The sequence below is a fragment of the Cololabis saira genome, chromosome 9 (assembly GCF_033807715.1).
Source record: "Cololabis saira isolate AMF1-May2022 chromosome 9, fColSai1.1, whole genome shotgun sequence".
Lineage (NCBI taxonomy): Eukaryota > Metazoa > Chordata > Actinopteri > Beloniformes > Belonidae > Cololabis > Cololabis saira.
The window spans coordinates 567,870-592,318 of record NC_084595.1 but is presented as its reverse complement, the minus strand read 5'-3'; the positions used below and the strand labels follow the sequence as shown (position 1 = coordinate 592,318).

At 43.3% G+C, this 24,449-nt stretch overlaps 1 protein-coding gene across 3 annotated transcripts; it reads right to left on the bottom strand.

Annotated features, from left to right (window-relative positions):
• Positions 1 to 1,099: 1,099 nt before the first annotated feature.
• Positions 1,100 to 23,799, bottom strand: LOC133451334 (GTPase IMAP family member 8-like). Of its 3 annotated transcripts, none has more exons than XM_061730300.1 (7): positions 23,631 to 23,799; positions 16,752 to 16,802; positions 11,440 to 12,045; positions 11,280 to 11,333; positions 10,435 to 11,121; positions 9,138 to 10,321; positions 1,100 to 1,553 (listed from the first exon to the last, which is right to left on the bottom strand). In XM_061730300.1, the coding sequence occupies exons 1-7, from the start codon at positions 23,650 to 23,652 to the stop codon at positions 1,317 to 1,319; spliced, it is 2,841 nt and encodes a 946-aa protein (XP_061586284.1). In that variant the 5' UTR covers positions 23,653 to 23,799; the 3' UTR covers positions 1,100 to 1,316. The 3 variants fall into 3 exon arrangements, with proteins under 3 accessions (XP_061586284.1, XP_061586286.1, XP_061586287.1); XM_061730302.1 differs by having other exon boundaries at positions 11,488 to 12,045; XM_061730303.1 differs by lacking the exon at positions 16,752 to 16,802.
• Positions 23,800 to 24,449: the final 650 nt, after the last annotated feature.

Below are 24,449 nucleotides of genomic sequence, written 5' to 3'. Positions count from 1 at the left end.
ACTATCAAATATGGACCAATCAGGTGAAGGGGGGCGCGCTTTTTGCCGTCTAGCGTCGCCACGGTAACACTTTTGAAAGAGAAAAGTAATGCGGGTAGTCGCAGGATAGAGACGCACATTTTGATGTATAACAAATCTGGATGCACGTTACGGTTCGGGCCGTATTAATTCTCGAAGGAATGGCTCATATTGCTCCAAAATTACGCGATTAATTCAGAATGTTCAAAATGGCCGACTTCCTGTTTGGTTTCGGCCATGGCGCCAAGAGACTTTTCTTTAAGTTGTGTACTGATACAGGTGTGTAGCGATTTTCGTGCATGTACGTCACACCGTATTCTGGGGCTTGAGTCACAAAGTTTTCCGGGGGGCGCTGTTGAGCCATTTTGCCACGCCCATTAATGTAAACCATTAGATATCAGATTTTTCGCCAGGCCTGACTTGCATGTAAAATTTGGTGACTTTTTGGGCACGTTTAGGGGGGCAAAAAGGCCCTCCTTTCGTCAGAAGAAAAAAGAAAGAAAAAAAAAATTCCTACAGATACAATAGGGCCTTCGCACTGAAGGTGCTCGGGCCCTAATAACTAAGATTATTGCCTGTATGAATAGTCAAAATGAAGATTCCTCAATTACAATAAAATAAATGTGTTTTATTTGACTCCTTCAGTTCAGAAACCTGAGAAACTGTCAGGTTAACAATATGGCGGAAAACCTTTTTTTATCATTTAAACAGTCTGAGCGCTAATAATTATGAGATCAATGATCCAATACGTGGACTGATGGACTGTCAGATGAGGGTTTGTTGCAGCCCGGCTCTGAATGAATGAGTTTTCAGGAAATACTCTTCAACTGAATGTTGGTTGTGGAGGAACTGGTGCATCTGATTGGAGCAGCCAGAGTTTATGAGGGAATCCAGGTTGGGAGGATATTTCTGAGAAACCTGAACAAACCTGAGTTCTGGAGAAGCTGCCTCTGATGTCATCGCATATGACGTCTCAATGTCATGATAAAGAAATCCAGCATCAATGAACATCTAAAGGTCTGTAAACACTAAGTTGAAGTACTTTCATGAAACAAAACAAAGAAACAAACGATTCCTTTTTAAATGTATGAATTTTATTATTGATTCATCTGATCAGCCTCAATCATATTCCTGTTTACATCATATGATTTGATTTCTTTGACATAAACATCATGCTCCTCGTCAGTTGAAGAGAAAAACATTATTGATTATCTTGTCTGAACTGGCACCTTCATTTCTGAAGGTCATGTGGATTTGACCAAACTTTATGAAATAAGAATCATGGATTGACATGCAAGTTACTTTGACTTAGTTTTTAATGCCTGACGTCGCTCAACTGCTTTCACTGATTTTGCTCCTCTTGCTGATGCTGCTACTACTCCTCTTACTGCTGCTGATGCTGCTACTACTGCTCCTCCTGCTGCTGCTGCTGCTCCTCCTACTACTGCTGCTCCTCCTGCTGCTGCTGCTACTAATCCCACTCCTGCTGCTGCTGCTCCTGCTCCTGCTGCCATTTGTGCTGCAGCGTTCCACACCTGCAGGAAGAAAAAGAACATGTTTTACACAAAATAAGATGATTCATGTCCTTCAGAAACAATCCACAACTCTGAACATTTATGTGCAACACATCTTCTCTTCATGTGAAGATAAGAGGCAGCAGACCAGAGTGGTGCTGGAACCACGTCTGCTGATCTAGATCTCTGTATCTTTATGAGTGTGACACCGTCATGGAGGAGTGACGGCTGAGAGGACGAGGAGGAGATCAGTCCTGTTAAAGGTCCAGGGTTTCACCCCGGACCCTCACTAACACAAACCACCAGGAGAAACATGCTCTAACTAGTCTGCTGACTCTCACGCTTGCTGTAGCGCATCTCAGTGCGAAGTGTTCACAGTTTTACTTCTTCAGTTCTGCATCCACCAGGATGAGGGCGTGGCCAACCTGCCAGGTTTGACAGGTCGGCCACGCCCCCTGCTGTCCTCCCTCCAAGATGCTGGTCCATGTGTGAGAGAGCATGTACGCTCCCTCATCCCTGTTCCTCGTTTGTTGTCCTTGTTTCCTAATCTCGATGGCCTCCATAATCCAGCGCTGGTCTCTGTTGTCCTCAGTGCGGATGACCCGGGCTTTTTCCCATCGAGATTAGGAAACAAGGAAACAAACGAACAGGAATGAGGGAGCATACATGCTCTCTCACACATGGACCAGCATCTTGGAGCAGCGTGAGGACAGCGGGGTGCGTGGCCGACCTTTCAAACCTGGTAGGTTGGCCACGCCCTCATAGTAAAAACCGCTGATAAGGACGTTGTCACTTCCCATCACGTGACACTCTGAGGAAGGCAGGAGATTTGCCAAAATGGTCAGTTTGAAGGTAAAAAGTCGGAACTTTGTCTGGAAAAAAGAAACCTTAGTATATCTATCTGAAGACATAATGAACACAATACAGCACGTGGGACAGAGCGGGATTCGAACCGCCAACCTTCCAATCATTGGATGACCCGCTCTACCACCTGAGCTACTGCCGCCCTGTTTTGTCATTTATTGTCACCCCTAAGAATTTGTTTTCCTGCACCCTTTCGACGTCCGTCCCATCTATCTGTATCGAAGCCCTGTTATCCATATTCCTGTTACCAAAAATCATGAATTTTGTCTTGCTTATATTTAAAGATAGTTTAGTTTTGTCAAACCAATATTTCATTTTACTGAATTCAGATGTGACCATTATTCCCAAAAGCGGCTGTAGATTCTCACCTGATGCAAAAAAGTTGGTGTCATTGGCAAATAAAATGGATTTGAGTAATTTTGATATTTTACATATCTCGTTGATGTATATGGTAAATAATTCAATTCAATTCAATTCAATTTTATTTATATAGCGTCTAATACAACACAAGTTGTCTCTAGATGCGTTCCAGAGACCCAGAACATGAATATAAACCCCCGAGCAATTATTACATAAACAATAGCAGGTAAAAACTCCCCTAGTGGGAGAAAAACCTTAAGCCAAACAGTGGCAAGAAAAACTCCCCTTTAGGAGGGAAGAAACCTGGACCAGGACCTGGATCATAAGGGGGGACCCTCCTGCTGAAGGCCAGACTGGGGGGTCAGGGACGTCAGCAGCACACAGCAGGTAGATGGAAGCAGCAGTGGGATGACCAGGGGTGGGGCGAGCAGGCAGGTAGAAGCAGCAACGGGATGACCGGGGGTGGGGAAAGAGAAGAAAAAGGGGGGCCAGCACAAGAAACTACAGGAGCGACTAACACACTAGAGTTTACACTACCTAGAGATTTACCAACACCAGCTAGAGGTTTTCTAAACACTAACTATAGGCTTTACTAAACAGAAATGTTTTAAGTGTAGTTTTAAAGGTGGAGGTGGTGTCAGCCTCCTTAACCCAGATTGGAAGTTGGTTCCATAGTAATGGTGCCTGATAGCAGAACACCCGGCCTCCAAATCTACATTTAGATCCTCTAGGAACTACAAGTAAACCTGCACTCCAAGAACGGAGAGCTCTGCCAGGAACATAAGGCACTATCAGGTCTTGCAAATAATGCGGAGCTAAGCCGTTTTGGGCTTTATACAAAAGTAATAACATTTTAAATAGTTTTGGTCCTAGTGCTGATCCTTGTGGTACACCAAAAAACAATGTCCAACCATCCAGACTGGCTGCCACCCAACTTCAAGAACTGCCTCCTGTTGTTTAGGTAACTGCTGACCAGCTTTAATGCAATACCTCTGATTCCATATTGATCCAGTTTGTTACTTAAAATTTCGTGATTTATTGTGTCAAAAGCTTTCTTTAAATCAATGAATACCCTGATGAGGCATTGTGACACCGTGGCTGACGTGAAACTCTAGCTTCCTACACCCTGCAGGGGCGACACCTTGGAACTAGTTTCAACACAGACTTGAACCACGGGAATGCCATATGATGAAGTTCCTGACTGACTGATATGTTAATACCAACTCATTTGGCCACAGACTTGAACCACGAGAACACCCTATGGGGTAATTTACAACTTAGTGACAGTCATGCCAAATGCCCGATAACGGGATTTGGCCACAGATCACATCTGACTGTAAATTGTTTTTTGTCTCTCACTTGGCTTGTTTATTCCTGCCTTTTGTACTTTGAACTTACTGTATAAAAAGTCATGATTCCAACCACTCTGGGTCAGCACACCAACCCAGACACCACAGCGGACTTCTGAACTGGTTTTGATAATATTCTTCAACAATTTGGTGCTGTGACCAGGATGACATTAGACCTTCGATGGAAACTCCTTTTACCAGACCAACGACACACCAGTGACTTCTATCCAAATTATTCAGAGGTAAGGGGTCCGTTTACAAAATCCCAAATTATTGTTGCTGGGTTGTTGTCAAAAGTTTGTGAATTGGAGTGCCAGAGAATGGTTGACGTCATCCCGAAATTTTAGGTAAATTCGCTGTGTGTGGTTGTGAGCAGGGGTTATTGAGAAGGTTACTTTGTAGAAATGTTTAGGAATGCTTGCAGTTTCATAACACTTTTTTGTAATTTGATTGTGTTGTGAGAATGTTTTGCTTCTCCTGCCTTAGAATTTGACTCGCTCTTCTAAAAAGGTTTAATATCTCGGGTAACATTTAAGAGAGAATGGCCAGAGTGCCATGTTGGTCTGGGTACCAAGAGTAATAGTCCAGTGAGGGACTTATAGCATATGCAGGACTTGAGGTCCATAAGAAGTGTTTGGAACACTGAGAAATTTGTGGGAAATAGACATATATGTAGAGGAACTGGTTTTTAAAAAGTTGGGATGATTTGCTCTCCCAAATACTTTGAGATATATTTCATTTTAGTAAGGATCTGAGCCGCTCTCCTTACATCAACAGAAATGATTTGTATCAGCTGAAGTAGACTGATGATCGGAATAATTAGCAAGTGATTTGTGGGTAAAAGTAAGTGTAATTGAAGGTCTTTTGGGAGGGATCTTACAGAAAGAAAAATTGGAAGTTTTTGGGAAGTTTTTTCAGTAGAGAGTCAGAGAAAGAGTTGACTCGTCCTATTAAGTACATGTACGATAATTACGGTACCGATAGTATTAAAATTGTTACTTAGTTAGTATTAAATGTGGTTAAAATAACTAAAGCACTTCAACTCCCTCAGACTTTGGAGGGATGAAAGCAGAGGCTGTAATGCAAAATCCCAAATAGCTTCACTTACAGATCAAAATAAAAAGCTAATGGCTCAACTAGAAGAGTGTAAAAACACAACGCAGACAAAAATGGTATTCGACCTGTTAACTGGCTCCTCCACAACCATTAAAACAAACAAAAACAATCATGCCACAACTATTTATCCTGTGAAAGAATTGGAAGAACTTAAAAACACAACGCAGACAAAAATGTAATTAGAGAACCAGTTAAATGATCAAATCAAAAACCTTTATCGGGTAAAATTTCATAACATCCAAGATCTGAAGAGAATAGCCAAGAGAATACAAAGTACTTGATGTGTGTAAAATTCTCTGTAATAATAATAATGCATTTAACTTGTAACGCACTTTCTATTCAATGAATCTCAAAGTGCTACACTTAGACCATTATTCATTCATACACATTCTCTCTGGTGGTGGTGAGCTACCTTTTGTAGCCACAGCTGCCCTGGGGCAGACTGACAGAAGAGTGGCTGCCATTCCGCACCAAACGGCCCCTCCGACCACCACCAACATTCATACACATTCACACGGGGCAAGCTGGGTAAGGTGTCTTGCCCAAGGACACTACGACAGCAACTGGGATGCAGCGGGATTCGAACCGCCGACCTTCCGATCATTGGATGACCCGCTGTACCACCTGAGCTACTGCCGCCCCGTAATCCCACAGCTGTTGCCAAAATTACACCAGACCTTTTTACAGTATTATTGCCTTAGCAGTTCAAAGGGAAGTAGTACAACAGGTTGACTTTACCCATCTCACAAAACTTAAACAAGGAAAAGATAATAATTCCAGGGAGCTTTATGCTAAAATAATGTTGACAGCAAAAGAAAATTGTGGTCTGTCACAAGATCAGATTGATGGACTTCCTCCAGGTTACATGCAAAATATATTTTCTAATTGCCTTCAACAAAGGTTAGGGCTGGATAACACAGAACAAAAATAATCAAAACTGTATGAAACACTAATGTTTGTCCAAGTGTCTCACTACACAGGTTGAGCGCAGAGAGGAAGACGCAGGGACAGAGGAATCAACCAAAGACGCAGGCCAATGAATCATTCACACCACAACAAAGGCCACACGTCACACTTCTCAAACAAAGACAATGGGAACTGCTTCTATTGTGGTGAGCCAAATCATTGGATAAGAAATCGCCCCTATACAGCATTCCAACCTAATCTTGTCCTGCCTACGGTAACTCCATCAAGTAAGTACATGGAAATCCAACAAACATGAGCCTACTCTAGTATCTATAGGCCCTTTTACTGAAAGCATGTCAAACTAATCCTTAACCCTGCTCGTCCTGACCTTTCTGAAACTCCTCTCCCTAACTCTGATCTTGTTTTCTTCACTGACGGCTCTGCTTATAGAGAAAATGGAATACCATACGCAGGTTATGCAATTTGTGATAATTCTTAATTGTTGAAAGCGCCGCCTTGCCCTCCTCCAGCTCTTCCCAAGTAGCTGAATTATATACACTGATGAGAGCCTGTCAACTAGCAAAAGGTAAAACTGTTAACAATCTATACAGATTCCAGATATGCTTTTGGTTTTGTACACGTCTTTGTATATGTAAATTGTGGGTGAACACAGAGGGGGGGCACCCTCTAAACGTGGTAAATTAATTTGTGAACTGTTAGAAGCATGTCAACTACCTTCATCTATTGCTGTTGTTAAATGTGAAGCCCACACCAAATCCAAAGATCCTGTTTCACAAGGCAATGCTTCGGCTGACCATGCAGAGAAAGAAGCTGCCAAATTTGGCTTACCTGTCCATCTAAAGCTCTGCCCTTCTATACCCGCTAACGACCTGTCTTCTCCTAATGATGTAGCCCTCTTACAAGAGACTGCTGATGTGAAGGAGCACAGATTGTGGCTTTCCCATAGTTGTAAAAATGTAAATAATTTGTGGGTCAGCAACGACGGCCGCGTTGTGACACCCACATCCTTGTACCCGTGGCTAGCACGCATGTCACTTATGGCCCTTTCGCACTAGTCCCGCCTCAGCTCGGTTCTACCCGCCACGGCCCCGTCTTGCGCTTTTGCACTAGGGTCTGAGACGGGTAGAGCCGCTCCAAGCCGATACTTTTTCTGTAACCATTCTGGCGAGGTTCTATCCGGGCTGAGCCGGGACTATTTCTGACGTCACCAGCCTCCGCGCCACTGATTGGTCGGGGGGCGGCGCCGTCATCACCCTCCGTGCCACTGATTGGTCGGGGGGCGGGGCCGTCAGACGTTTGAATCAGGAAGCGGGAGTCAGCGCGAGCGCGACTCGCGGCTCGCAGCGATTTTATTATAAAGCGCAGAACGTCTGTTTGGTGATCCAACTCTGAGGTGCAGATGTTCATAAATCTGGTGGCTGAGGAGAGAATTAGAAAAAGGGATGTAGACGGGCTGTTTTACTCTCAGCCGCTCGTGGCTCCAGCTGATTTCTCATCAGCGCCGACATGAACAAAGCGGTTGCGCAATCGAGTACGTCACAGCAGCTTCACCCCAACCTGCCCACTTCTCACCTGGCTGTGGAAAAACAAACGGGGACAAAAGGGGTAGAGGCGGGTAGAGGCGGGTAGAGGCATGACGAGCCGAGTCGGGCCAAGTAAGGCGTAGTGCAAAAGGGCCAATAGTTTGTCACATGTGAGCAAAGGGGGAATGTGTCAGATAGTGTTGAAGACGGGTATGCTCCAGGATTTACATCCTATGCAAAAAATATTGTGAACAATGCCTAATCTGGCAACAACAGAACCCAGGAAAAACAGTACAAACAACCTTGTCAACACATCCCCCCCACGGGGACCTTTTGAAGCTCTGCAAATAGACTTTATTCATATGCCAAAATGTGAGGGATATGAAAATGTTCTTGTATGTGTAGTTTTTTTTTAAAACTGGACTTAAATGGACAATGTTGTTGCCTTTGGTCCTAATGTCAATGAAGTCAACACCCATTAGGAAGCACAAACTCACACCTCATGAAAGGATTACGGGTAGACCTATGACTATACCAAACAATTCAGTTCTATATATGAAGAAGATGGACCTCCATGCCATGGATGAATCCATGATATCATTTTGCTCTGCTCTAACCTCTGCCGTTCAGTCAATCCACAGAAAAGTAAAATATGTCCAGTCTCCTCCTAGTGGCAAACCATGCCATAACCTCTAACCGGGGACTGGGTCTGTGTCAGAGAAAAACTTGCTGGTCCAAGCCTCAACACGTCCTGCTCACCACCAACACTGCAGTCAAGTGTGAGGGGTTCTAACCTGGATTCACGAATCCCACTAGCCATTGAGAGGAGCAGCGCAGGCCACAGAGGCCCAGAAGCAGAGGCATTATACACGCCAAGACACTCACATCTGTCACAGGAACAAGACAGAGAACCCTACAAATACCACAAATGTCTTCATTCTGAGGAGCGTAGGTTGATTTTCTCAATTTAGACATATTTGAAGTTGTCACCAAGTATGAGTATGAGAATATTTGTGACCACTGCAGAGATCTTTCTCCCATATCTCATAGAAATGCTGCAAAATATTTTTTTCCGACTTTCATCCAGAAATATTTCTATCATTTCACTAATTTCAAATGCATGAGTTTCCTGCAGCTTCTCTTTTTCCTTCTCATTCTTTACTTCTTTCATTTCCCTCTCATGTTTCATCAGTAAATCCTTGACTTAGGTCAGATTTTTGCGTTTCGTTGAAACAGCCTATAACAACTCAATGATTTCTCTTAGATGGTTTTCTCTCTTTTGTTTTTCTCTCATTTCTTTGAGGGCCTTTAAGAGTTCATACTTTTCATTTCTGATACTGATCTGACACTTTCTTATATTTTTCATGGAAATAATTTTTCTCTTCAGCTAATCTCCTGACCTTGTCTTCAAACTTCTTCTTCAGATTTTTTATATTTTCTTGTAATTGTTTTATTTATTTTCCCACCTTTTCGTGTATGAAGTTTTCCTCCATTTTCTTTTGATACATTTCTTTTTCCTTCTTGTATTTTTCCTCGAGTTCTTCCAGTCGTTTCTGCTCCTTCTGTTGTCTCTCTTCATCTTCTTTCTTTTGTTTTTCCCACCATTCTTTACGTTCTTTCTCAAAATCCTCCTTATCCTTTCTACTCTTTTCTCGGGTCTGTTCCAACTCTCTGCTAACGCCTTTCTTTTCCTCTTTTTCTGACTGAATTTGTTTGTCCAATTTTTCAAGCTGTCTTTTCAAACTCTGGCGATGTTCTTCGTCACTACGTTCCCTTTTCCTCCTCTCCTCTTCCCTCTCTTTCTGTTCCCTCTTTTTCTCTTCAAGCTCTTTCTTTATATTTTCCTTCATTTCTTTGAGTTTCAGCTCAGTTTCCTGTTGTAGTTTTTCTCTCTCTTCTTCCATTTTTCTTTTAATTTCCTGCATTTCTTCTTCATGTTTTCGTGTGAGTTCCTCCTTTTCTCTCTGTATTTCTTCCACCTTTTCCTGCAGGATTCTCTCCATCTCCTTCTTTATCGCTGCTTCAGCTTCTTGCAGTGTTTCATTGGTGTAGCAGTTGCCTTTGTTTCTCTTCAACATTTCATCAATGTTTCTTATCAGATCTCTGACCTGTTGACGATTGTTTTTATCGTAGTTATTGAACACGTGGAACCTTCCTCCACAGTCATCGATCAGCTTCTGAAACGAGTCATTGCCCTCTCTGATGTAATCTTCAATGGATTTTTCTTCACGTTCTAATGCGTCACCATTTGTAAAAAGGATGATGGTGAACTGTTCTGCATTCTTCCCAAAAGCTTCCCTGAGGAGTTTGAGTGTCTCCTTCTCCTCGGGGGTTAATCTGCCGATCTGCATCACCACCAGGAAGACGTGGGGTCCTGGAGACACAAGACTGATGCACTTCAGCATTTCCTCGGTGACCTCGTCATGAGACAGAGTCGAGTCAAACAGACCCGGAGTGTCGACCAGAGCAACAGCACGACCGTCCACTTCACCATCTTCTCTCTGACAGCGTTTGGTGACTGAAGTTTGCTTTAATTCAGCTTTAAACGCTTTTCTTCCTAAAATGGTGTTTCCTGTGGAGCTTTTTCCACAGCCGGTCTTCCCAATCAGAACGATCCTGAGAAAGTCTGAGATCTGCTGCTCTTCATCATCTGCAACATCATAAAAAAGTACATATTAGCTTGAAATGTCAACCGTTTCTATCTCATGGTTCCAGGTGTTTCTGAGCAGTGAGAGATGAGAGTTTACTGTGAGCGTTACTTACACATCTGTGCTTCTTTCAGCTTCTTTACTTCAGCTCTCAGTGCAGTGTTTTCTCTCTCTTCTTGTACGACTCTTTCTATTTGGGCCTTCGTGAATGTTTCTGCTGAGTAACTGTTTTTGAGTTGGTTTATCTTTTCAACAGCATCCAGCAGCTCTGGGACCTGCTGATTACTCTTAATGTTGAAGATGAGAGATCTCCCTCCACAGCTGTGACGGAGCTCCTGGATGTCTTTGCTCTTTTCTACAAAGTTAACAACATCTGGATGGGTGGGATCTGACTCCACGGTGAACAGAATCATGGTGAAGTCATTGACTCGAGAGCTGAAGGTGTTCTGGATGGTCTGCAGCTCCCTCTTGTCCTCATCGGTGAGTGGACCCACAGGTAGGACCAGGACGAAGGCGTGGACGCCCTCAGGTTCACAGAGGGAGACACACTTGAATGATTCCTCCATCACTTCCTCTGGAGGTTTTCCACCCAAGGCAGGCAGCTCCACCAGCGAAACCTGACGTCCAAACACCTTTCCTCGATTCTGGACACACTCTGGTGAGTTGGAGACTGAACGAAGGTCTCTCCGACCTAAAATGGCCTTGGCTGCCGAGGTTTTCCCTGCTCCTTGTCTCCCAAACAGAACCAGGTTTAAAACTGGTTTCATTTGTTGCTCTTCAGTCGTGGAGGTTTGTTTGTTTGCTACATAAAGAGATGCAGTCATGGATTAAGATCGTGGTGTGTATTTGCTTGTGTTCCACATTTAAGCAAAAACACATATTAACAATAAAAGAATGAAGTCTGGATTTTCCCAAATCTCTTTTTTACTTCTTGATTAACTTGAGATTGAATTAACTTACGTTCAGATGGAGAGTTTTTCCGAAGTAGTGACATTGGATTCAACATTCCTCCACCTGTGAAAAATGTCAGACTGTTTTACTTGTTTTAACTCAATGAATTAAGGATCTATTTGAACAATATTTTCACTATTTTACTTCTCAAAAGTCTTTCTGGACTTACCAACACCTTCGAGTTGATCTGTCCAGGTGTTTTGTCCCGAGTCCTCACCTGGTGAAGTTGTTTCTTCAAATACTCCATAGGTCACATGTTCGCCGTTGTTCTCTTTTACAACTTGACCCAAACGTGTTAGCAGCTCTGAACGGTCGATGTCCCTCATCTTCAGGTGTCGGTATCTGCATTTTCTGATCATCTCTTTCAATGTTGGATTTTCCATGTGGCTTTCCCTCAAGCCTGAGCTCTCCTCTCTGGGTTTAATCAGTATCAGGCATTGATCAAATGACTGATTGTTGTAAGTTTCAAGGATTCTGCAGAGCGTCTCTTTGTGTTCCTCATTGAAGTCTTCAGGTTTTAGGACCAACACGAACACATGAGGTCCAGGATCAGAGACTCCTGCACAGTGTTTCAGAAACTCGTTCAGTTTGTCCTCTGTAGGACTCAACAGGTCTGGAGTGTTGATGACTGTTACACGTTTGTTTCTAAACTGGCTGGAGGTTCTGGTCCAGCTGAGAGGTTCTGTGTTGAAGACGCTCTGTTCCAGTATGAAGTTCTCCACTGAGTTCCTCTGACTCCGGCTGCTCCCCAGCAGAACAACCCTCAGCTCAGACACTGGAATTATAGAACAAAATAAAATAATTCACAAGCTGCAACTTAAAGGAGGTATTTAAAAAACACAAGTTTAATACAGATTTATCATAGAAATCCATATTACATATGAACTAGAAATTATTATCTCAATATCATAAATAATCATATGATGTAACAAAGGGAGTGTCACGTCTAGTGTAATGGAAAATTTTGGTATAACACTGTCTGTTGTCTGTTTTCATTCCTATGCCGAGGTCATGTTCCTTTGACACAGAGCCTGGCACGGTTGCCAGGGTGATGGGTGATGTTTTGTCTTTTCCAGCTCCAAGTATAAAATAACCTGTCTCTAATCTTCTTCAGCGCACTCAGGACTGACGGTTCATGTGACCGGTTGGACTGTGTGGCTCCGTTCAATTGAATGTTTGTCCTCTTTTCATTAAATCTTCAGAAAGAAGCTGAGGTGTCCTGACATTCTTTTTGAACAACAATTTTTGCCACCACGTATGGTGTGGACCCAAACGCAGGATAGCAGGAGGCGGCAAAAAAACAAGGATTTATTCCACAAGAGGAAAAAAAACAAAGCGCTGCTTGGCAGGATCAAAAAAACTATCAGGAAAAGGGATCAAAATACTAGAAAACGTGGCAGGAAACATGGAGGGCAAACCAGTACGGACCGACAGGGAACAAGGGAATGACAAGACCAGATATACTCAGGGGATGACACAGGTGCAGACAATCAGGGCAGATGGGACACAGGCGGGGCAAAACAGAAATTGAAAGGCTGGGGGGGAAGAGTCAAACCCTGCAGAACCCGCAGCCCCAGATCCGGAGACGTGGCGTGAGGTTTCATGTGTTTTGGGCGATCAGTTTAATCTAGAGCGGTACAGAGCTAAATTGGTGTTTAATGTAGTTACTGTATTACTGTGTAACGCCGGCAACTACCGGCATTGTTGTTTGTTTATTTTGTGGCGCCATCTTCGCCAGTTATCCGTGGTTTTAAATACCGTGCCCGTCATCCTGTCTCATTGCACGTGGTGACGAGGGCGCCGCCATCTTTAAAGTTTTTAAAGAGTTTGTATCACGTATTTCAGAATCAGAATCAGAATCAAGTTTATTAGGTCAGTCTAGAAAACTGTTTTTGACTTCGGATACACCGGCGGCGACACGATGGTATTGTGCGCCTGTTTTCCAAAGGGTAACACTGGGATAGGGGGTGAGAAGAAAAATACATCTTCACACTGAATATCATACAATACACAGTATCTGCTTGTGTGTCTGCTTGTGTCTATCTGTGTGTGTGCGGGGGGGGGGGGGGTCACTAATACATTTTATGTTTATGTTTTATGAAAAGCACTTTGTGTTACATTTTTTGTATGAAAGGTGCTTTATAAATAAAGCTTGATTTGATGATTTGAGTATCAAGTTGCAAAAAAACACCTCGCAGATACACAAAGCAACAGACGTCACAGGACTTGCATGTGGGTGATGGGGGGTGGGCAAGTCGGGGGGGAGGATCCCGGCACAGTTCATCCAAGTGAGCGCCGCGAGCAGCGTGGCGCTCACGACAGAGTGGCCTGCCAAGCCACTCTGTCAAGGGCAAATTATAGAATCAACAATTTCTTGAGCAGGCAGCCCAGTAATTTTCCGTCTACCTTTCAGTCTCTGGTTCATCAATGCAACTCCAATCAGACGAATTGTGATCAATCAATTCCCACCAAGCCGAGTACCCAGTCCCCACTCCAGTTAGAAGAAATCCTGCTATCATAAATCCAATTATGAAGGCGTCTTCAACGTCCTCGACGGTCAAGATCTTGAGGCACAACGGCTTCCAGTTTTTGTAGGAATCTATTGTCTATCCAGCAAAAAATGTCCCATCGGGGGAGGAGGGCTCAAAAATTTGGTCAATTGTGCTGAGAGACCAATTAATCAATTCCATGATTGTAGAGTTTTCGTAGGAGTGAAAAAGAAGAGACTCTGAAGACAAGACAGACAAAAGCAGTAGCAGGGAAGGTTGATAAGGGAAAGGAGCAGAAAAGCGCCTGCCTTCGCTGAGAGCCGGGAGAAAAAAAAGAAAAAAAAAACTGTTTTGATTTATTTTGCTTATGCAGTTAATGTTTTATTCTTGTTTTTCTTGATGTTTAGTGTCTTATGTTTTTAATGTTCAATTCAATTTTCAATTCAATTTTATTTATATAGCGTCTAATACAACAGAGTTGTCTCTAGACGCTTTCCAGAGACCCATACCCAGAACATAAACCCCCGAGCAGTTATTACATAAACAATGGCAGGTAAAAACTCCCCTAGTGGGAGAAAAACCTTAAGCCAAACAGTGGCAAGAAAAACTCCCCTTTAGGAGGGAAGAAACCTTTAGCAGGACCAGGCTCATAAGGGGGGACCCTCCTGCCGAGGGCCAGACTGGTGGGTCAGGGACGGCAACAGCACAGCAGGCAGGTGGAAGCAGCAACGGGATGACCAGGGGTGGGGACCGCAGGCCAGCACGCAGCTCCCGAAGCTCCGGCCCAATCAGCAAGTCCCAGGGAGGAGAAGGGGGGGCCAGCAACGGGATGACCAGGGGTGGGGACCGCAGGCCAGCACGCAGCTCCCGAAGCTCCGGCCCAATCAGCAAGTCCCAGGTTGGGGTGCAGGGTCAGGGAAAGACTTGTGCTCCGTAATGCCAGCTACAAGCCACCCACGACCACCTGCAGGTTCCGATGTCCGGCAAAGGATGCTGCAACATGGACAAAAGAGAGAAAAGGGAGGAGAAGGGGGGGCCAGCACAAGAAACCACAGGAGCGACTCTGGCACACTAGAGTTTACACTACCTAGAGATTTACCAACACCAGCTAGAGGTTTACTAAACACTAACTATAGGCTTTACTAAACAGAAAGGTTTTAAGTTTAGTTTTAAAGGTGGAGGTGGTGTCAGCCTCCTTAACCCAGATTGGAAGTTGGTTCCATAGTAGTGGTGCCTGATAGCAGAACGCCCGCCCTCCAAATCTACATTTAGATACTCTAGGAACTACGAGTAAACCTGCACTCTGAGAACGGAGAGCTCTGACAGGAACATAAGGCACTATCAGGTCTTGCAAATAATGCGGAGCTAAGCCGTTTTGGGCTTTATACGCAAGTAATAACATTTTAAATTGGATTCTGAATTTTACGGGTAGTTGCCATCAGGATTTATTCGGGGTTGCCGCTTTTACCATCTGCTTGACACCTGTATGTAAATAAATTCTGATTGATTTTAATGAGAAGTTTGTGTTGTTTTACACATATTCTTGTCACAATGGCTGTTTGACGGAGCTAGAGCCGAACTCTTTAAGAGCCTTCCACATTATTCACCAGGAATAATAGCCCTTACTGTTATTCTGGTGGAATAATCCCTATTTTGAGACTGATCCCTGCTGTTAAAGTTATAATTTTTCCTGGAAATCTAGGTGGTGGCCCTAGGATTAAATCATTTTGATAATTAAATTTGATAAATAGCCTACTTTATCAAAAGTAGTGTGTGTGTGTGTGTGTGTGTGTGTGTGTGTGTGTGTGTGTGTGTGTGTGTGTGTGTGTGTGTGTGTGTGTGTGTGTGTGTGTGTGTGTGTGTGTGTGTGTGTGTGTGTGTGCAGTGCTGTTGAACAGAAGTTGACCGGGAAGGTTGAGGATGAGAGGAAAACTTATCAATCGAGCGCAATCGACCATCAGCAACAGTGAAGGAGCTCCAGGAGTTTCTGGAAAGTTCTGGTCTCCCTGCACATGTGACCTCCTGTATTCTGCACCAGTCTGGACTGAGGGGTCGGGGGCCAGGATGAAGCTGATTATTACAAAAAAGAATATGCAAACTTGTCTGAATGATAGTAAAAATGCATTTAGTCACCTGAAAACCACAAAGGAGAATGTGTTCTAGTCTGAAAAGACAAGTTTGAACATTGTAGTGGCTTTACTTCTAAAAGAAATGTTCTAGAATTGTTAAAGGAACAGAATAGCAACAGTGAAGCATGGTGGAGGTAGCATTATGGTTTGGAGCTGCTTCTCTTCAGCTGGACCAGGGACACTTGTCAACACAGATGTTAAAAGGGGGAGTGACAAATACCAAAACCATTCTGTCCTCTGTCAAACTATGAAGCTGAGTTTCACATTCTAAGATGACAACGACCCAAAGATCAAATCAGAAGCAAATGGAGATGAAGGAGAATCAAAGTCCTGGCACCAAAGTCCCATCTAAAAAGAAGTGGCCACAGGAGATCCTCTCAGGATCTGGAGGAACTTCAACTTTTTAGTGAAGAAGAGATCAAAAACTTAAGTCCTGATGTATGAAGTTAATAAACTTATTCACAAAGACTTGCTGTAATAAAGAGACATTTCCAAAGAATCAGTTCAGAAGGAAGTTTAGATCCATCTAATAAAGCTGTTGGAGTTTTCCATTGTGATGTGAGGCAGCAGAGCTGTTTGTTGGAATACTGCAATAAGAATGTGCATTTGGCATTTATTCATATATTTGTACATACCTGTATCTGTCTATATTTAAAAAACAACAGTTTCAGAAAAGTTTGTTTTACTTTTACATCCACGGATAACAAAAGATAAAATGCTATCACTGATTATAATAATAAGTGATATTTATGTTTATATGAAGCAACATCTAACTACAGTCTGGTTTTTTATGACCAATTATAATTCCAACCAGATTTTGTTTCAACATCAGAACTGTTCAGACTCAGTTCAGAGAAACTTACTGTCTGGAGGCAATAACTCGAGGCTGCGGCAGCGTTTCACAGGACGTCCTCCTGAGGAGACACAAAGATAAAACAATTCATCCACAAGATCAGTTACCTGTGTGGGTACATCTGTAAATGTTTTTAGAGATCATAGATTATATAACAACTTTACAGACAGTTGTTAAAAAGGAGAGGAGATGCTACTGAGATAAAGTGGGAGCTTTATCAAAGATCCACGTAACCAGAATGCATTTTCAATCACAGTGCAACAGAATATGTAAAAGATCTCTGTTACTGAATTCAGCTGGAAGCTCATCCTCTAATCCCAACAGGCAAGTTCTTGCACCAACGTGTAAAGGGCGCTTAAAGATTGTAGGAGCCGCATTTAAGTTTATTTACAATTTGTGTTGTTTATTAGTAAAATATTAAGTGTGCGCCTTCCTCCCTCTTCAGGTGGGGAGGCTGGCGCTAGTCTTTAAGTTGGTGGTGGTGACGTATGACGCGAGAAGGCGGAGAGCAGCGACACTGTCATTGACTGCGGCTGCAGGATGAGCAGGGGAATGGCCTCTGATACTTGCTGATAGAACTCAAGGACTCTATGTCACATTTTCTTTGAACTTTGTTATTTTGCAATAAATAAGCATAAATCAACACGCTCTTTTGGATTGTTTAAAGGACAGCTGGGAGTCTGACACCTGTTAAAGCCTTCTCATGGGGCAAACAAATAGGAATGAATGAGCTAATGGAAAACTCATATTTAGGTTTTTGCCCCTACAATTTGTCAATGACAAGCTGTGAGTCTTGATTGGAGGACTGTTTTGAGGATTAAGAGAAACATAAGGCAAAGGAAACGCCGGCGGACGCGGCGGAGCAAACAAAGAAACACGTTGGAGGAGGTACGTGCTTCAAATCAAACTTTTTTGGATGGATTATAAGTTTGGAAAAAATGCCTGAAGTGTTCTGAAGCCAACTTCACCGCTGAATTTTGTGTTAATGGACTGTGATCTTTTTGTTTATCAACTTTTCGCCGACTTGGCCAAACAATGGGAGCGGGGCGACGCCCACCTGCGTGAACAAACTTATATGAATGAACCTGAGTTTAATAATTAAATACAAGGACATCGGAAAGAATAAGAACTGTTTTCTAAACCTTTTGATTACGTTTTTGAAAGTTTATTTGTGAATAAAATGGCAAGTTCCGACGAGGCAGAAACGAGTCCTGTTAAAGACATGAATGAGGCGCGGGCGCGTCTGCGCTCATCTAGAGCAGGAAAAGCTTCGCATCTAACAAGAAGAATGAACATTGTAAATAGTCTAATGGCTGACAAATATCTTGAGGAAGTGAAAGGAAATATGATGAAGTTTAACGACCTTCTGAATGATTTTAAAGCGCTGCATATCTCTTACACTGAAATATTGGATGAGGACGCAAAAAAGGAAGACGATGATAAATGGTATCAACCGAGATGTGCGCAAATAATAGCTTTTCTCGACACCGTTACAAAATGGATTTCACGCATGGAAACCCGCAGTTCCCTCAGCTTGGCTGAAGCCTCTTCTTCTGTTGCTCAGGTGGAGGGTGAGAATGCAAACAGTGATCTGGATGATGTCGATACACACTCAGAGAAGTCAGTCAAATCTAGCGCCTCTTCCTCGTCATCCTCGTTACGTATAAGTGCGGAGGCGGAGAGAGCAGCTTTACTGGCCAAAGCTGCAATGTTGCAGGAAAAACATGCCATCGAAGAACAGGAACAAATGCTTAAAAAAAGGTGAGAAACATTAGAACTACAGACTGAAATAGCAGCCGCTACAGCCAAAATTAACTGTCTAAAGGAGGCTGAAATGTCAACGCTCAACCCTGCCCAGTATGATGCAGGTGCAGAGCCAGAGGAAACCGTAGCTGGGGCATCAGCAGCCACAGATGTGCAGCTAGATGAAAAGCCACAAGGTTTATGTCATATTTTTGATAGGAGTGCTCCAGTAACTAGGAGCAAGGCAGGAGCCCAGGTTCAATTTCCCCTTTTTGATTCTGGGGATGATCAGCAAAATCATTTTTTTGTTCTGCCTAACACCAGCAGTGATGCCCAACAACAACCACATCCAACCTCAGTGCACAGAATTCCCTCTGTCACACCCCCATCCCAAAACACACAATTAACGCAAATCCCTCCTACGTTCAGTTCAGCACCACATAACCACATGATAAAAATACTGGAAAATCAAAACAATTTGACACAGATTCTTGTAAAACAGCAACTTCTGTCTACGCTGCCACAAGGAAGCATTTCACCTTTTGATGGACAAATCCTGGAATACAAGTCATTTATTCACTCTTTCGAAAACATGATTGAAAATAAAACGGACAACAACAGGGACAGATTGCAGTTCCTTATACAGTTTACAAAAGGCCAAGCTCAAAAACTAGTCAAAAGCTGTGAGTACATGTCTCCAGACAGGGGCTACCAGAAAGCAAAAAGGTTATTAAAGGAAAACTTTGGAAACGAATATAAAGTCTCCTGTGCTTACCTGGAAAAGGCACTATCCTGGTCCCAAATTAAATCTGAGGATTCAAGATCACTGCAGGATTATGCCATGTTCCTTAGAAGCTGCTGCAATGCTATGGAGGAAATGGAGTATATGGAGGAACTAGACACGGTGTCCAACATGAGAAGCATTGCGTTTAAGCTGCCATACAAGCTCAGGGAGAGATGGCGCAACAAAGCTTACGAACTGCAAGAGGAGCGCAGTCGTAGAGTTAGGATCCTGGACCTTGTCTTTTTTATTGAAAAGCAGGCTCGGATAGCAGCTGACCCAGTTTTTGGTGACCTTCAGGACCAGTCAGCTGTTAAAGGAAAGGTTGATGTAAAGGATAAATCTACTGTAAAATCACAGATTTCAAAGTCGTATGGCAGCAGTTTCGCCACAGGTGTCGCTATTGCTCCAACGGAAAAAGAACCTGACCCCTTCTGTCCCCTTTGCAGCTGCAAGCACACATTGGAGTTGTGTAAACAGTTTGTGGAGACAACACACAGGAATAAGCTGAACTTTTTAAAGACCAAAGGCATATGCTTTGGCTGTCTCTCAACAGGCCACATTAGCAGGGACTGCAAAAGACGTCTCATCTGCAAAGTGTGCAAGCTAGCCCATCCAAGTGTCCTGCACATTTATAGTAAAGATGGTGCAACTAAAGAGACTGACAGGTCCTCTGATGTAGTAGGTGGAGCATCAGCAGAGTTATGTGGCCATATAGGGGCCGGAGAACAAGAGAATGGGCTCTCCATTGTCCCAGTTCAAGTGAAGGCAGCCAAAGGCAGCCAGGTCCTGCAAGTGTATGCCCTCCTGGATCCTGGGTCCACTGCTACCTTCTGCTCCGAGGCACTCATGTCTCAACTCAATCTGAAAGGTAGGAAAACGCATATTCTATTAAGCACAATGAATCAGAAACAGCTTGTTCCATCCCATGTTATATCTGGAATTGAAGTTTCAGCACTGGACAGCGACAACTTCTTACCTCTTCCTGACGTTTTCACTCAGAAAGAAATGCCAGTCACTCTAAGCAACGTTGCCAAGCAGAATGATGTAAAGCAGTGGGCGTACCTGAACAAAGTCAAACTTCCCAGCATCAGTGCTAAAGTGGAGATGTTGGTTGGTACAAATGCTCCAAAGCTATTGGAGCCATGGGAGGTTATCAATAGCCAAGGCGAGGGCCCTTACGCAGTACGAACCCTATTGGGGTGGGTAGTAAACGGGCCACTCAGAAACGGCAGTGATGGTGGAACGGCAGCAAGCGTGACTGTGAATAGGATATCAGTTGCAACTTTGGAAGAACTTCTGATTTCACAGTATAAGCAGGATTTCAACGAGTTATCATCAGAGGAAAAGACCGAAACATCAATTGAGGACAAAAGGGTTTTGGAAATAGCCAGTGAGGCTGTTCTGCAGAATGGGCATTATCATTTAAAACTACCTTTCAGATTAACCAATATCAGCATGCCAAACAACCGCCAAATGGCTGAACAGCGACTTCAGAGCCTACAAAGGAAAAAGAAAAGGGGAAAGCATGAGAAAATAAAAGAACCTCAACAGAGGGAGGATAAAAAGAACTGGCAAAAAGGAAAGGATCATGGTGAGAGGCACCAGGGCAGGGAGGAATGGAAGGGAGAGAAAGAATGGAAGAAATGCAGAGATGTGCTTAAGGAAGTTGGCAAAGAGAAGTGGGATAAGAAATATTTAAAAGCAAGCATGAGTGGAAGCATAAACATGACAAAGATCGTGGTAAAGAAGGAAAAGGAAAGGGTGAAAGAAAGCACTGGGAAGATGGCACACATGGTAAAAAAAAGGATGGAGAACAAGAATGATGAGAGAAAACAGTGGAAGAGTTATGACTCTAAGAGCAAAAATGAAAAACAGGAAAAGGACTGGAAGAGGAAGGAAGACAAGTGGGATCTGTGGAAAAAGGAAGAGGAGGACTGGAATAAAGGAGAACGGAAAGAGAAAAGTCATAATAGTGACAGGAAAAACTCCAAATCACATCCTCCTGCAAAGAACACAACCTATCCTTCCCCCTGGAACCTTTCAGATATCTGATCTTTATGCCAGACGTCGCTGGAAACAAGTCCAGTACATGGCCGATCTTTTTTGGCATAGATGGACACAGGAATACCTTCTACTACACCAAGAGAGGCAGAAATGGACAGAAGTGAGGAAGAACTTCAACACTGGGGATATTGTTCTGGTGGTTGACCCCACTGCCCCTCGGGGGTCGTGGCCATTAGGCAGAATACTGGAGACCAAACCTGACGCAAGAGGTCTGACCCGCTCAGTAAAGCTCCAGACCAAGACTTCAGTCATCGAAAGGCCCATATCCAAGTTGTGCCGCCTCCTAGAGACTGAAGAGTGACAAGTCTTCACCTTGAAGATTAAAGACATCTACAAGGGGTGTAATGTATTTACTTTATTTTCCTGAATGCATTAATTAGTTTAATTAATTCATTTATTAGTGTAATTAATTGTTAATTTACGGCTCCCTTTTGTAATTTGAATAATTGATTCTGTAAAGAACAATTAGGGGCCGGTGTGTAGGAGCCGCATTTAAGTTTATTTACAATTTGTGTTGTTTATTAGTAAAATATTAAGTGTGCGCCTTCCTCCCTCTTCAGGTGGGGAGGCTGGCGCTAGTCTTTAAGTTGGTGGTGGTGACGTATGACGCGAGAAGGCGGAGAGCAGCGACACTGTCATTGACTGCGGCTGCAGGATGAGCAGGGGAATGGCCTCTGATACTTGCTGATAGAACTCAAGGACTCTATGTCACATTTTCTTTGAACTTTGTTATTTTGCAATAAATAAGCATAAATCAACACGCTCTTTTGGATTGTTTAAAGGACAGCTGGGAGTCTGACACCTGTTAAAGCCTTCTCATGGGGCAAACAAATAGGAATGAATGAGCTAATGGAAAACTCATATTTAGGTTTTTGCCCCTACAAGATTTTATGAAACTGTGAAATAATTGTAGACCAAAATTTCTGAATGTGAGGACAACTCCATAGACAATGACTGTGTGAACCTACTGTACATTGACATTTAATACAAGCATCTGAAAAGTTTGGGTTCATTCTATGCTTGGCCTGAGCGGGGATATAGATCCTATGCAAAATCTTAAATTGTCTTTCCCATATTGAATTGGTGGTGGTGTAGGGGTTTTGTTTGTGAGTATGACGTGTAAACACGAAGTGTAGCAGACCCTCAAGTGATACCATGAATAAATATTTAACAGGGATGAGAAGACAGGCGGAGAGAGACGGAGATAAAGAGACAAACGAAAGTCTCCCAAAAGCTAAGACGAGGAAATATGACGAAGCAGCTCGGCTTCACTGTGACTACGGTGGGAGACGAGGAAAGACTGGTAGCTGACTGTCTCAAAATGTTGCCAGCGGACAGCGCGAAGCCAAATAAATGAAGGAGTCTCTTAAAGACTTTACACCCCTATCTCGCTGATAAGCCGCTTAAGTTTTTTCAGCGAAAACGTGCAGAATATTAACAATCATCCTGCTTTGTGACTGCTAGTAAACCAGCGAGCGTTCTTGGCGTCATATAAGGAACCAAACTACAGTTTTTTTTAATATTGTGCTCCTAAGTTAATGTTGGTGATCAATTTGAATGCATTATTATTTATTGTAATATATATGTTATTTTATTTTTCAGTATCATATGGTTTGACATGGTCAGCCAAAAAATGTTTATAGTTTAATTAAGGATGTAATGTTACTTTTGAATTTCAGATGCACTTTAAATCTTTTCTGTTACAGTTAATAAAGCTATTCTTTGTTGTAAGTGGGTCCATATTTCGTTATTCTTTTATTATCTTATACGTTAATAAGGATACAATGTTATGCAGGTGTACTTATAACAATTTTATAGACAAATGATACTATTTATAGTGGCGCGGGGGGGCATGAGATGTTTTCTTCTTCCTAGGGCGGGCATGACAGAAAATAATTGAGAAGCACTGGATTAACCAGAGTTGGACGGAGTCAGAGCCCTGAGATGGGCGGAGTCAGAGCCCTGAGATGGGCGGAGTCAGAGCCCTGAGATGGGCGGAGTCAGAGCCCTGAGATGGGCGGAGTCCGAGCCCTGAGATGGGCGGAGTCCGAGCCCTGAGATGGGCGGAGTCAGAGCCCTGAGATGGGCGGAGTCCGAGCCCTGAGATGGGCGGAGTCCGAGCCCTGAGCGCATCGTCTCCAAAGAGTTAGTCCGGTTCTGTCTGTGCAGACTAGAACAGGTGGACTTCCAACAACTGCTGTTCATGTGCTCACCTGGTCCATGTGCTCACCTGGTTCATGTGCTCATCTGGTTCATGTGCTCACCTGGTTCATGTGCTCACCCTGTTCATGTGCTCACCTGGTTCAGCTGCCGCCGCCATCCTGACGTTGATGCTGAAGCACCTGGAGAAGTTCAGCTGGAGATCAACTGGAGATCAGCTGGAGATCAGCTGGAGATCAGCTGGAGATCAGCTGGAGATCAACTGGAGATCAACTGGAGATCAGCTGGAGATCAGCTGGAGATCAACTGGAGATCAGCTGGAGATCAACTGGAGATCAGCTGGAGATCAACTGGAGATCAGCTGGAGATCAGCTGGAGATCAACTGGAGATCAGCAGGAGATCAGCTGGAGATCAGCTGGAGATCAGCTGGAGATCAGCTGGAGATCAGCTGGAGATCAACTGGAGATCAGCTGGAGATCAAGAGCAGATTCCTAAAATCTCCCGAGAACCTGCTTCCATCCTGCAGGTTCTTGTTGCAGCACGTAGATGAAGAAAACATCTAAAACAAACAAACAGATAATAAAAAACTTGTAGGTCATTTTATTTTCTTTCATGTGTTTAGATTATATAGTTGTAACTTTAGTTTGACAAGTGTTTATGGGGGGGGGGGGGGGCATTTCTACAAACATTGGGACGATAGTGACACAAAATCAACCAAATAATTCAACTGGACCTAATATATTCCACCAAAAACACACGGCCCTAAAATAATAATGAGAAGAAACTTTTCCAGTTCAATATTATTGAATAGAAGGACGATCGACCGAGACTTGAGGGAATCATTTGACGGAATTAGAAATGATCACCATTTATTTGGATGTTGTGTGTGATCAGAGTTGCAGTAATGGGAGTTACTGTAATCAGCTCCACTGATTTATTATTTATTTATTTACGGG

Excerpts from the sequence above, each read along its gene's own strand:
- LOC133451334 (XM_061730300.1), bottom strand. The coding sequence starts at position 23,652 with ATGGCGGCGGCAGCTGAACCAG. Across the intron at positions 11,122-11,279 it reads GAAAAACTCTCCATCTGAAC|CAAACAAACAAACCTCCACG; the intron begins GTAAGTTAATTC and ends CTCTTTATGTAG. Across the intron at positions 10,322-10,434 it reads GCTGAAAGAAGCACAGATGT|ATGATGAAGAGCAGCAGATC; the intron begins GTAAGTAACGCT and ends ATGATGTTGCAG.